General features: G+C 39.4%; 1 protein-coding gene across 2 annotated transcripts in view; it reads right to left on the bottom strand.

The window, feature by feature from the left end:
* Window positions 1-15,046, bottom strand: part of LOC132394305 (kinesin heavy chain) — a 157,720-nt gene that overhangs the window by 67,861 nt on the left and 74,813 nt on the right. For both annotated transcript variants that reach the window (XM_059970277.1, XM_059970278.1), the window contains exons 7-8: window positions 4,238-4,325; window positions 2,555-2,679 (exon numbers count right to left, since the gene is read on the bottom strand). In XM_059970277.1, the coding sequence (XP_059826260.1) occupies window positions 2,555-2,679; window positions 4,238-4,325 (213 nt within the window). The remainder of the gene's footprint in view (window positions 1-2,554; window positions 2,680-4,237; window positions 4,326-15,046) is intronic.

The following is a 15,046-nucleotide window of genomic DNA, read 5'->3' as shown; positions in this document are numbered from 1 at the left end:
TTGTACGCTTCATGCAAAAATGCACTAGTCTGATCCAGTATTTTATCAAAGATTGGGCAAGGAAATCCTGGGATGAAGGGGTTGCCCCTATGACAATGATCCAACTAGTTGAGTTTAGAAAGATGAGAGGTACTATCACTGAGGATTGTTGTCGAAGCCTAGTAATTAGATTGTGCAATCCAAAACTTCATTTGGAAATGACTGCAAAGGAGACCTACTCCAGATAGCTTGATGCCTCACAACACCTGAGGAAGCAGATTTCAGGACACTCTGCATTACTGTTAAGACGCTATTATCCCTCTCTGCACCTTGCAGCACATCGGGCAGCAACACTGGTGCTTCTTTAGCAATTTTTTCAGTTTTTTTAAAAAAGAGGCCAAGTTACCAGTTCAATACTCAACCCAACAGGGATGGAAAATGTGCAAGGATCGAGCCAGATTCGAACATGGGACCACTCGCCTCAGAGTCCGGGCACTGATGCCACTACACCAGCGGAACTGCATTATTGCTTTGAGTTTTAATGGTAGAGCACATTCTGTCAACATAGGAAAACTTAGCCAGACAAATGCAAAACACACTGGTGTCTGCTCTTGGACATTCCCAAGTGCCTAATCTATGCTCAAGCTTACAAGTCACTGGCAACTAATTCTCAGCACTGGTCCCTCAGGTAGTATAGCACGTGGCTACAAATATCAGGCAGATCCAGGAGGGTGGCACAGAAATAAATAATTGTGAAACCTCTCTCCACGCAGCTTGATTTCCTCCACTCTGAGCTCTTCTGGTGACTGGTTGCCATGGGGTTTGCGCTCCCAAGGGCAGGGATGGAAGACGTATTCCAATGACACTGGGACTCACTGGCAATCTCTTTTGAGGTGTAGAACAGTCATAATGTGCCCTCCCCTTGTTTTTAGCCATTTTTGGGAGGAAATCTAATGAGACATAAATTAACACCCCCCCCCCCCAAGGAAAAGGCACGGGTACGTGTGGCTGTTTTCTCAGTCCAGAGAACCAGGGAACTAATCCCAGCGGTCAGTTGAGAAGAAGTGCCTTTATGTGGAGCACTGAAAATCCCTGGAGATCTCAACAGCAAGGGGCCAGACATGCACATCTGCTTAGAATACTTAAGTAAAGATCAATACAGTTTTGCACACAAACAAAAATCAATAAGAGTCAGACATAAAGTGGATTGAGGCAACAAATCAAAGACAATAGTATTAAATAGCAGGGACAGCTTCAGGGGTTGTACAAAGTACGTTGTTTGTTTGCTCAGCCCTTCTGAAAATTTCTAAGTATAACAATGTTAATTATTTAAAACTTATAGTTAAGTGTATTTATACTATTCTTAGGAATGGGGGCAAGATGTACTTGGGAAAATGTATTTACTGCTCATCTACTAGTGAGTGTATACTGAATCACTGACACAGTGAAGCCATATTTCTTTTCCATTGATTGTGGACTTCAGGAAGGGGAAGTTGGGAGAAAACACACCAGTCCTCATTGAGTGGAAATGGTGAGCAGCTTTATGTTTCTGGGTTTGAACATCTTAGAGGATCTATCCTGGGTCCAACACACAGATACGATCATGAAGACGGGACTCCAGTGGCTATACTTCCTTAGGGATTTGGGAGACTTAGTATGTCACCAAAGACACTGGCAAATTCCCACAAATGTACGCCGGACAGCATTCTGAATGGTTGCATCACGAAGGCTCCAATGCACAGGATCGAAGGAGACTGCAGAGGGTCGTTGACTCAGCCAGCTCCATCGCAGGCACATGTCTTCCCACCGTCAGGAACATCTTCAAAAGATGGTGCCTCATGAAGTTGACATTCATTATTAAGGAGCCTTGCCACCCTGGACATGCACTCTTCCTGTAGCTACCATTAGGGAGGAGGTACAGGAGCTTGGAAGACCCACATTCAGTGTCTTAGGAATTGCTTCTTCCCTCTGCCATCAGATTCCTGAATGGTCAGTGACTCATGAATACTACCTCACTGTTCCTCTTTTGAATTATTTGTTGTGAATTATAGTAATTTTTATGTCTTCAACTGTAGTGCTGTCACAAAATAATATATTTCATGGCATGTCAGTGATAGCAATTCTAATCTATCTGAAATGTTCCTGAACAGAAAAGCTGTAGAGCAAATGATGCAACAATGGAATAATAAGGAAGGGAAATCTGCAAACTGGGTTCTTCCATGAAACACATCACTGAGTTTAAAGGTTATGGAATTGAACACTGCCTTTGTTATAATATTGCATGTCAACATTTAAAGTTTAAATCAAATGTAAGTGTTCACCCAAGAAACTGTGCAAGTATGCTGCCTGTGGTATCACTTACAAGAATGAGTTCAAATAATTAATCAGATGCTTGTTCTAATCATTCAGCACTGGCCCCATGGAAAAAAGCAGAATAATTGCTACCCTTTCACTCTACACCAAACAGCAGAGGAAAAAAAAATCATTTTTGACAGCATCTTGCTGATGGTTTTGAAGTTCTTTCTCAGATGTTAATTAAATCCAGCTCACTAAAGATCTGAAAATTGTATCTTACCTTTTCACTACCAGCTAAATCCACAAGGTACAGCTTTCCAGAGAGTTTCTTCTCAGTTTCTATGTTCTCCTGTTTAATGTTAATGAGGAAAATGCTGTGGCTTCGGGAGCTGTGTTCATTCATGTCTGCGCAGGCAATCAGTCAGTCAATTAGAAGTTTATAAAGACCATTAAAACACAGTATAGGCCCTTTGGCCCACAATGTCATGCCATCTCTTTAACCCATTCTATGATCAATACAGCCCTTTCCTCATTCATTTTCCTATCATCCATGGAACTATCCAAGAGTTTCTTAAATGCCCCTACTGTATCTGCCCCTACCACCACCCCTGTCAGGACATTCTACACACACACCACTCTCGCTGCTTACCTCTGACATACACCCCCCCCCCAACATTCTTTCCTCCAACCACCTTAAAATTATGCTCCCTTGTATTAACTATTTCCACCTGGGGGGGGGGGAGAGAGAAAAAAGTCTCTGGCTATCCATTCTATTTAGGCTTATCATCTTGTACCCCTCTGTCAAGTCACCTCTCATCCTTCTTCCCTCCAAAGAGAACAAGCCTAGCTTGCTCAATCTGTCTTCATAAGACGTGCCCTCTAGTCCAGGCAGCATCCTGGCAAATCTGCACCTTCTCTAATAGTGCCACATCTTTCCTGTAATGAAGCAACCAGAACTGAACCTGGTATTCCAGGTGTGGTCTAACCAAGGTTTTATAGAGCTGCAACATTACCTCGCAGCTCTTGAACTCAACTAATTAGTAGTTTGCATGTTTAATACTTGAAGGGGAGAACAGAGGGACTGTTCAGGCCTCTGCTGGCACTCTGCATCCTACAAGATGCAAAAGAGCGAGCTGAATCAGAGATACAAATTGCGGTCATTCACCATATTTCAATGTCTTGTGTTTTATTGGGCTCAGGTCAAACACCCGCTTTGCAGGGCAGTGGTCAAATAAAAACAATGCAATTCCAAGCAGTTTGTGAAGAAGAGCAAACATCTTTAAAATAATTTACCATTCCAAGAAGACAAGCTTCAACTAAGTTTGTCAATTGAATGCAGTTGCCATTTCAAATTATTATTTTTTGGACAGGCACAAATAAAATTAGATTTCGAAGTATTTTGTCCTGGAGATAATATTTCCAACATCTAAGGATTGCTCCCTGACACAAGGAAACAGACCATTTCACCAAACAGACACACTTAATTCAATGACCATGAATTAACAGCTAAGTACTAACATTGTTGTGTTTTTCCACAGCAGTGACTCATCTCTTTGGACTAAAGATCCTTTTCTATTAAAAGTCCAATTATTCAGCAACATATTTGACACATTCACCTCAAAGAATCGATGTTCCTCTCAAAATTCGCAGCCAGAAAAGAAGCTGAAAACTCTTCCCTACCCCACCACCCACAAAATTGTAGTCAATTGCGGTCCAAGAAATTGCTTATTATTTATAATGAAGAAATCAACTGCCTCTTACGAAAGAGAAGCCCTTAACATAATATCAGCCAGGATGTTTACAGCACATTATTCTTCTCAGAGAAATTTACTCCTCTGCAGAATGGTAGTTTCTTTCTCGAAGGGAGTAAATTTCAGAAGTTACAGAATGTTAATTTAATTCTGCAATGAAACCAGATCCCACAGAGCCTGCAAGCCAGCAATAAAAACAAAAAAAAACTTACTGGTAACAGCTACATGACGATTCGCCTTTCCTTCGTCAATAACGTCCATCACCTCTTCAGGACTAGAAACAAACCTCTCCGTACATCCCTTTTAGAAAATTATTAATTAAAAATATCAGTGGAGTATTTCCAAAGACTTGCAAAACTAACAAAATAAATAGACTTTTTTGACAGTTAGAAATCAAGTGATATTTTCATAGCACTCTTTAGCACAAAATTACACACCTAAATAATTTTGGGCAGCAGCTGTTATTTATAACTAATATTTGAAAACATCCAAAAATGTATTAATGGTGTGGCTCATACTTAGAAATATTAAATCAATTCCTTTCAGATCTACACTTCCCCAAATTACCTCTCAGGTTTTTCAGAGAGGGGCAAAGAAGACAATGAGGAGGAGATGTTCAACTCCTGGAGTCTAGCCTAATATTCAATAAGATCATGGCTGGACATTGATCCATATCTACAAGTTCATATTTTCACCATCCCCTTAACAGTTATATTTAACAAAATCGTATCAATTTCAAATATAAATGATTGGCTGGTACCAATTGTCATTCGCTAAAAAGAATTCCTAACTTCCACTAATTCTGCATTAGGTATGTTTCCTAACTTGGTTCCTGAAAAATCTGGTGCTGATCATTATAATTATGCTCAGACCTGGCCCTCGATATGCAAATCAGCACGACAGCTAATCCTCATCTTCTCTTATTATCTCAAAATCTTCAGAGTTCCTTTATCTTCCAAGTTCATTGTACAACTAGAATGACATTGACGCATTTGAGCCTGGAACGTGTAGGTACCATTCCAGTGAACTTTCAGTGCACTCCATCTGAGGTTAACCTACCCCTGATCAATTGTAAAACACAAAAATACTCAACATCTGGTCTGAATGGACCTTGGTAGAGCAGCAACGTAACATTCATTTCCGTGAACAGTAAAGTGGGAGTAATGTAGAATTCATGAAAATGCGTATGTGATTATCTGAAAACCGTAAAGATGTTTCTGTGTGATATGACCATTTCATTCCCTATGGTATAAAGCCAATGTCCCATCAAACTTCTGAACATTTCTAAAGTTATCAACGGCCTGTAATCATCCATATTTATGGCTGCAGTCGTCTTTTTTGGCCACTGCTGCTAAATTTTCACTTAGGATACGAGCAATGTCTAAATGTCCTAAAAGGTCTAAATCAAGGGTTTCCAACCTTCATTATGCCATGGTCTCTACCATTAACCAAGGAGGTCTGTAGATCCCAGACTGATCTAACTCTCCAAAATGAAATCCACTTACAAGAGTTTTGCCTACTAATTTTAACTCATTGTTTCATTGTAATTTATGACTTCTATCAAAATAGTACTGTCTCTCTTTGCACCTTCAACAAAATTGGATATGTGGAATTCTAATCCTACATCTGAACTGTACACTACGGTGCCACAGACTCTGTTTTGAAGAGGCGCTGTTAGTCTAAGCTGCTGGGTTGAGTATTTCCTGTTACTCAGCTGACTTCCTAGCCAGGTTAGTTCACTGAATGCCTTCCTCCTTGGGCAGTTTGCTCAAGAACTCCACCAGCATAATGCCGAAGAAAAAACGTGAAAACTTAGTTTTTTCCATATGTTTCTATTTTCCTGTAATTTAATTTTTTATTGAAGTTCATCACCAAACAAACGTTTCTATAAGATATATTTCAGACATTGTACATATATATCACAAATCTCCACAAAGTATTTATTTGAGGTATACAATTATAGAAAAGAGTAGAAAGAAGAAACAAGCAAAATTAAAGAACTATGTACAAGTAGGGAGTGATCTTTTTTTTTAACAACAGATTCATTGATTTGTAAGAATAAAATCAGACCTATGAGGCATTATGTTAAACCATTTTTCCCAGTATGAATCAAATTGTTCCAGCTTATGGTTAACAAATGCTGTTATCTTCTCCATTTTGTAAATGTCCATTGTAATTTCTATCCATGTATTTAAAGTTGGGCTCTCCTGTGATAACCATTTCCTAGTAAGAGTCTTTTTACCAGCCACCAGCAATATATTCATTAAATATTTATTTCTTTTCAACCATTCTTGAGGTATATATCCAAAATATATGGTCTTACTCTCCAAGGGTATTTCACATTTAAAGATGTCTTGTAGGGCATTGTGTATCCCCCTCCAATAGTTTTTGATAACAGGGCAGCCCCAAAAAATATGATAATGATTTGCACAAGAGTGAATCTGCAGATGCTGGAGATAAATAAAAACACAAAATGCTGGCAGAACTCAGCAGGCCAGACAGCATCTATGGGAGGAGGTAGTGACGACGTTTCGGGCCAAAACCCTTCATCAGGAGTGAAGTAACATGGGATGGTGGAGAGGGGTTAAGAAGTGGGGGGAGGGATGAAGTAGAGAGCTGGGAAGTGATAGGCTGTAGGGAAATGGGCTAGGGGGAAGGTGGAGAATAAAAGAGAAAGAAAGGTGGGGCTGGGGGGAGATTATAGTGAGGGGGATAAAAAGAGAGAGAAAGAGAACCAGACTAAAATAATAGATAGGGATGGGGGTAAGGGGGGGCAGGGGTATCAACGGAGGTCTGTGAGTTGGATGTTCATGCCGACAGGTAGGAGACTACCTAGGTGGGAGATAAGGTATTGCTCCATCGACCTGTGTGTGGCCTCATCTTGACGGTAGAGGAGGCCATAGACAGACACGTCGGAGTGGGAGTGGTCTGTGGAATAGAAGTGTGTGACCACAGGGAGATCCCGCCACTGCTGGAGGACCGAGCGCTGGTGTTCGGCGAAACGGTCTCCCAGTCTGTGGCGGTGTCCCCAATGTATAAATGGCCACATTGGGAGCACCGGATACAGTATATCACCCCAGTTGACTCGCAGTGAAGTGGTGCCTCACCTGAAAGGACTGTCTGGGGCCTGGGATGGTGGTGAGGGAAGAAGTGTGGGGGCAGGTGTAGCACTTCTTCCGTTTGCAGGGATGAGTGCCTGGAGGGAGGTCGGTGGGGAGGGATGGGGAGAATGAATGGACAAGGGAGTCGCGTAGGGAGTGATCCCTGTGGAAAGCCGAGAGTGGGGGGAGGGGAAGATGTGACTGGTGGTGGGATCCCGTAGGAGGGGGCAGAAGTTACAGAGGATTATACGTTGGATCTGTAGGCTGGTAGGGTGATAGGTAAGGACTAGGGGAACTCTATCCCTGGTGGGCTGGCAGGGGAATGGGGTGAGGGCCGAGATGCGTGAAATACGGGAGACGCAATGGAGGGCAGAGTTGATAGTGGACAAAGGGAAGCCCCTTTCTTTAAAAAAGGAAGACCTCTCCTTTGTCCTAGAATGAAAGGCCAATGAAGCAATACCTTATCTCCCGCTTAGGTAGCCTCCTACCTGCCAGCATTAACATCCAACTCACAGACCTCTATTGATACCCCCGCCCCCCCTTACCCCCATCCCTATCTATTATTTTAGTCTGGTTCTCTTTCTCTCTCTTTTCTCCCCCTCACTTTAATCTCCCCCAGTCCTACCTTTCTTTCTCTTTTATTTCCCATAATTTTCCACCTTCCCCTTAGCCCATTTCCCTCCAGCCCATCACTTCCCAGCTCTCTACTTCATCCCTTCCCCCACTTCTTATCCCCTCTCCACCATCCCATGTTACTTCACTCCTGATGAAGGGTTTCGGCCCGAAACGTCGTCACTACCTCCTCCCATAGAGTTCGGCCAGCATTTTGTGTTTTTATAATGATTTGCATTTTGATTTCCATAATTTCTCCAGCAAACAGGGAGGTTACTATCATAATGGGATTTCTGAGAGGGTGTAATAAAATATCTTATCAAGTTTTTCCATTCAAACTCCCTCCATTTCTGTGAACTGGTACACTTCCATTGATACCTCCATATTGTTGTCCATTCTTCCTCAGATATAATTATCCCTCCTTCCTTCTCCCACTTTGTTTTAATGTATGGTCGAATGTGCTTTAAGATTTGACAACCCCTTATACATGTTTAAAATTATTCTACTACCATTATCTGAATTATATGCTTTTCTAAAGAGCTCTATCAAGCATGCATTTGCCTTGGTTACATTTTTAAACATCTTATTAACATATTGTCACATCTGTAAATACCGATAAAAATCTTGTTTTTCTAATAAGTGTTTCTCTTTACGCATTTCAAAACTGAACAGTGTTCCTTCTTTCATTATGTTGCAAAGAACTGTTATTCCTTTAGCTGTCTAGTCCTTAAATCTAGCATCCAATTTATTTGGTGTAAAATCCGAGTCATATGCACACCATTTAAAAATTGCAATATCTCCCTCTAGATTATATTCTTTTATAGTAGTTTTCCATATTTTAAGAGTCAATTTCACCCATGGGTTATCAATAGTATTTATGTACCTTTGCAGGTTGTTATCAGCCAAAATTGCTTGTATGGGGATGGGAAGTACCCGCTCCTCAACGTTTTTCCATTGAGCGTCATATGATGGGTTACACCAACATATCACAGCTCTCAACTGTGCTGCAAAATAATAATCTCTAAGAGAAGGCAAGCCCCATCCCCCCTTTTCCTTTGCTAATTGCAAAGTTTTGAGACAAGCTCTAGGCCTTTTACCTTGCCAAATATACCTTGAAAGCATCTTGTTCCATTCATTGAATTAATTTTGATTAATCTCTATTGGTAGGGTCTGAAGGAGATATAACAGTCTGGGCAGAATATTCATTTTAATAGACTCAATCCTTGAACTGAGACTGAAAAATGGAATCAGGTTCCATCTTGCCACATCTTCCTTAATTTTTTTATATAAAAGCTGATAATTACATTCTGATAATTTTGCCAGATCTTTTGGCATAATGATGCCCAAATATTTGAAAGACTGTGTGCCATGCCCAGGGGTATTGATATGTTTCTATAATCTGGACACATTGCTTGAGCGGGTACCAAAAGCCGATTTACTCATAGTTTACAAAAACTAAAGATATTCGAAGCAGAATTTAGCAGGACCATGAGAAAAGATGAGGAGAATGTGAATAGCTCCATGGCTCTTTCAAAGAACCAGCACAGGTTCTATTGTCCCTTTGTGTTGTCCCTGTTACTTCCAATGATTGGCATCATCCTGGCAGTGAGAGCCTGTCAGTCCTCGAGTCAGGAGACTCAGAGAAGCAACACGGAAGACTGTAATATCAAAACAGTGAGCTGCTGGTCTCAAGTTCTCATTGTTGTAGGAGCCATCTCTCCCTCGCTCTTGATAGTGAGAGACAGCCTGCCTGAGATACCAAAGAGCTGGGACGGACAGTAGTTTCTGATGCACTCCAGATCAAGGGTGCTTTTGCTACTGCTTTCATGGTGGGGGTCGGGGTGGGGGAGTGGTCAGAGTTTTACTGCGAGTTGGTGGGGGATGGGATGGGGATGGTTGATGTTTTTGCTGCTACTTGTGTGTTGGGGGGGGAGACTTCGGGGTTCTGATGTTTCTGCCGCTCATTCTTTGGGGGTTTTACTGTTTCGTGGATGTTTGTGAAGAGTAAGAATTTCAGGTTGTATACTGTGTACATTCTCTGATATCAAATTGAACCACTGAACCATGCTGTCACGCAAGATCCAACATTGCAAAGATGCACACATTTAAATTGGCTATTGAATTGCTTTGGCTACAGCCAGACAGCTGTACACCACTGAGTTAATGAGTGTAGTTGTCTCAGTTTCTCTAATCAATATGATCTCAGTCTGCAATATCACACAAACCTCTTGTATTGATTTTCCTTTATTACGATTGATGAATCACTGAAGCAATAACTAAATCAAGTTAGCCTCAGATTATGCTTAGAACAGTTTGAATTTGAGACTATAAGGGTGGTTTAAAGGTAGCTAACCTTGGCAATAAATCTATACACTGTCCCATTACTTCCAAAATAATTTTTATCCAAACATCTGGAAACATCATAGGGGGTTCTCTTCTTTCTTAAAATCCACAACTATTATCTAATCTGCATGAGTACACTGCATACACAACCTCTTCAACGTGAGAGTACTCGCAAAACTTAAAACATATTAAACTTTGCCCTTTCAATTTTCATCTGAAAGCCGTCATTGCCAACAATTTCTATTTTTGCATTTGTAGTGAATGGAATTTGTAACAATAATTTATGTCAAATTATGGAGGCAGAAAGGCAAGCCGAGAAAACCTGCATCAATAGCCCCCGCCAAAAATTAATGCCATAAACACAAGTTCTGATCAAGGTTCTTGGCCTGAAATGTTGATAGTTTATTCTTCTCTTGTTACGAATGTGCCACAACTCTGAGGGGCCAAAGGGTACAAAGTAGCCCCCTCCTTTTTGAGAATCGCAAGATCGCTATTAATTCGGGTCTGGGACCCAGGAAATGAGACAGAGACGTCCAGAACACACAGGGTTTGGAATGTGTCCTGGCCTCAGCGAGACAAAGCCACGGATAACGGCCATTGTCTCTTGGAGACAGAATTGTGTATTGAGTACTGTACGATTCATTGAAGCCCTCAGGGAATGACCAGAGTGGGCTGGTTGAGGGATTGCATCATCCCAACCTGATTGACATCTGAGACCCCGGGAGTCAGGATAAAAGAGGGTCTGGGGAACAACCCCTTTAGATGCACCAGGAGAAACGCTAGAAATCCCGTGACAGTGTTTACTAGCGACAGCCAGTGGGGCTCGCATGCATCCTTTTCCTTTGCCTAGGAATTGACGGGCTTACCACGGAAGAACGGCTTCGCTAAAGGACCGGCTACACCATCGGAACTCTCAAAGGATCGACATCATAAAAAGGAAAAGCTGGCAAGTTTCTAAAATCTCTCTCTTGACTCCAACCAAAGGCTGCAGCCTGAATGAACTGAGTGACTTGTATATTTCCATCAGACAATACATTATCCCCTAGACAACGATAGAGCTTATTTCTTATTATTATCATACCCGCACTTTTAAATTTAGTATTGACGACGTATATTATCTGTATGTTTGCATTGATATTATTTTTGTGTATTTTTACTAATAAATACTGTTAAAAATAGTACCATCAGACTTCAACGGACCTCTCTATCTTTGCTGGTAAGTGACACAGTTACGGGGTTCGTAACAACGTGGGGATCTCATCTCGAGATTTGATACCAAATTGGAGGGCCAGTGAATTGGGCTTGTAAGTCCAAACTTGGACCTGGTTGCGTGGGTAGCCAGACGGGAAACCAGCAAAGATGGACGTGGATGAACTTACAGAAAACCCGACTCTGGAGGCGCTAGAGGCGGCCACAAAGTCGGAATTGATAAATATTGCGAAAGGACTAAACCTCGCGGAGGTGAGGTTGTCACTGGGGGGGTGGAGTTTCAAGATGGCGACGTAAACATCTGCCTTTTAGGCGCTCTTCACTTTTCTAACTATAATCACCCTTTAATCTAATCTTTTCGAATTTAATCAAATGAGTTGATATTTTCGATTGACTTTTTTTTTCTTTTAAAACTATATTTGATCTAACTTTGCCGAACTTAAAATGGCTACAAGTAAGAAATCGTCTAAGGAGCCGTTATCTGTTGAAACAATTTCTAATCTTCTGGACACTAAACTTGCAGGTTTGGATAACAAGTTGCAAAGTAAAATGGCAAGTTTAGAAAGTAAAATGGCAAGTTTGGAAAACACGTTTACCACGAAAATGTCTGAACTTGAAGGAGCTGTTAAATCGCTTGATACTAAGTTTCAGTCGCAGGCATCGGTTATTCAGCGGCATGAAGATAAGTTGGCGACTCTTGAAAAATTAATTGTTGAAAAAGTACGTACAATTGAAGTGTTGGATAAGAAGGTACAATCGACTCTTAAGACTGTAGATCAGTATAAGTTTAAAATTTCTGATCTCGAAAATCGATCTCGCAGACAGAACTTGCGTATTATCGGGTTTCCCGAAAAAGTTGAGTCCGGTGATTTAACTGAATTTTTCTCTAATTTACTATGGGAAATTTTCGGTGATGAGGGTTTGCAAACTAAACCTGTTATCGACCGCGCTCACAGAGTTGCGAGGTTTTCGTCTGTGCCTGATAAACCACGAGCGGTGATTGTTCGCCTTCATTATCCTCGTGAGAAAGAGCTTTTAATTCGATTAGCTCGTAAAAAAGGTATGATTTCCTACAAAAACTTTCAGTTTCGAATAGTCGAGGATTATTCTTTTGAAGTAATGAGAGCCAGGATCGCTTTTAAACCAGTGATGGCAGAGATTCATTCCATCGGACTTAAACAAGCTTTAATGTATCCAGCAAAGCTTAGAATCGTGCTGCCCGACTACAGTCAACGATTTTTCAACACTCTGGAAGAAGCGAAGAAATTTGTTGGAGAATTTCGATCTTCTACTGCAACTTGAACTATGTGTTATGTGGAAGATTTTTCGGAGAGAGGATATCTTCCTATTTTAAGTTTTAACCTATGAAGTTGGGTTATAACTTTTTATTTTTTGATCTATGGGTTCGGTTTTTTTTTACTAGCTTCATTGTTTATAGATGTTTTTTTTAATTTTGATAATATTCTTTTTTTTTCTTTCTGTTTTGGTTATATACGTTTATATTTTGCATTAATGATTTATCTTTTTTTTAAGTTGTTTATTTTTCCCGTAAGATTCTGTTTTTTTACAAGCATTTATCTGTTTGCCTGTACTCAGATATGGGACGAATGTTTTGGACTTTTAGTTTTTTTTTATATATCTGTACTGTACTATATCCCTTTCTTTTTAAATGTTATTTTGTCTTTTAACAGATTGCTGAACTCACATTTGTATTTAGTAATATGGTTTTTTCAAAATGGCGTTTCTTCTTCCCATAAGTCTTTGCTCTTGAAACGTCATCTTGTATTTGAATATGGGATTTTTTTTAAAGGTATACTACACTTTTAAATTTTGACGTTTATACCTTTTTTTTATTAATGATTGTTGTATTATATTAGTTTTTTTTTATTATTCTGATTGATATATATATTTTTTTTTGCAACTCTATATTTTAATTTGGGTGATATATAGTTTTCTTCTAATCTTTTTTTTATAGAGCTGCCATCTTGAAATGGGGGTAATATTAGTATTAGATTATGCGCCTGCCGCTTGGCTTTCTTTCGAAGGGTGGGGGGAGGGGGTAGGGATCTTTTTTCACGCTTTTGCTTTTTATTTTTTTGCTTTTAGTTTATGGGCCGACTTTAAATTACTAATATTGTTGAGGTGTCATGTTCTCCGGCTGCTCCTGAATCAATTTTCCTCCTTCCTGAATTGTGGGTTATGTGTCTTTTTAACCTTTTATGATACACACAATTAATATTGGTATGATGGATAGATCTGTTAACTTTATCTCCTGGAATACTAATGGTTTAAATCATCCGATTAAACGCAAAAAAATATTTAAAGTATTCCATAGACTGAATGCTAATATTATCTTTGCACAGGAGACCCATATCAGGAGGGAGGATAATCAACGTTTTTTTAGGTTCTGGAAGGGTCAACAATTTCATTCGAATTGTACCGCCAAAATTAGGGGTGTGTCTATTTTTATAGATCCCTCAATATCGTTTACACATCATGAAATTATCTCTGACCCACAGGGTAGATTTTTGTTGATAACTGGTTTACTTTTCCATCGGAAAGTTGTTCTAGTTAATATTTATGCTCCAAACTTTGATTGCCCTGAATTTTTTAGACGTTTATTTACCTCTCTTCCTAATCTAAATGAATATATGTTGATAATGGGTGGAGATTTTAATTGTTGTTTGAATCCTTCGATGGATAGATCTAAACCTATTCGCACTCTTCCGAATAGATCAGCCCTACTTATTAATTCATTTTTGGTTGACTCGGGAATTACAGAAATATGGCGGTTTTTGAACCCTAAAGATAAAGAATTTTCTTTTTTTTCACATGTATATCATAGCTACTCTAGAATTGACTATTTTCTTATTGATCATCGGTTATTAACGGATGTTATTGATTGTAAATATGATTCTATTACTATTTCGGATCATGCACCTTTGAAGTTATCTATTAAGATTTCGGACTATTCCAATAACACCAGATCTTGGAGACTTAACGCTACTTTGCTTCAAGACCCAGAATTTATTACTTATATAAAACAGCAAATTGACTTGTTCTTTTCTACAAACTGTACTGAAGAAATCGACAGAGGAATACTTTGGGACTCTTTTAAGGCTTTTATTCGTGGTCAAATTATCTCATATTCTGTTGGTAAAAGAAAACAAAGATATTTAGATATTGCTTTATTGGTGGATAAAATTAAGGAAATTGATAAGATTTATTCCGTGACTCCTACCAAAGAACTTTATAAGAAGAGAGTTGAGCTTCAAATGGAACATAGTTTACTATTATCTTCTTCAATTGAAAATCAATTAATTAGGACCAGGGCTCAATTTTATATTCATAGTGACCGTACTGGTAAACTGTTAGCTAATCAATTAAAGGCTATCTCGACTAAGCGACAAATTATTAAAATTCGCAAATTAGACGGTAATTTAACTACTGATCATAAAGAAATTAATAATACCTTTCAAGATTTTTATAAATCTTTATATCATTCAGAATTTGATGGTGACCAGTCCATGATAGATAATTTTTTTAACAATTTGAATATTCCTAAACTGACTGATGAAGATCATAGTCTGTTAGATGCTCCTATTTCTATAGTGGAAATAGGAGAGGCTATTTCATCAATGAACTCAGGGAAGGCTCCTGGTCCTGATGGTTATATAGTAGAATTTTTTAAAACTTTTTCTTCTTTGCTTTCTCCTTGGTTATGTGAAATTTTTAATGATGCGTTTGCTAAGAAGA

This window comes from Hypanus sabinus, chromosome 5 (genome assembly GCF_030144855.1).
Source record: "Hypanus sabinus isolate sHypSab1 chromosome 5, sHypSab1.hap1, whole genome shotgun sequence".
Classification (NCBI taxonomy): domain Eukaryota; kingdom Metazoa; phylum Chordata; class Chondrichthyes; order Myliobatiformes; family Dasyatidae; genus Hypanus; species Hypanus sabinus.
The sequence above is the reverse complement of the archived record's forward strand: the minus strand, read 5'-3'. Positions and strand labels throughout refer to the sequence as shown.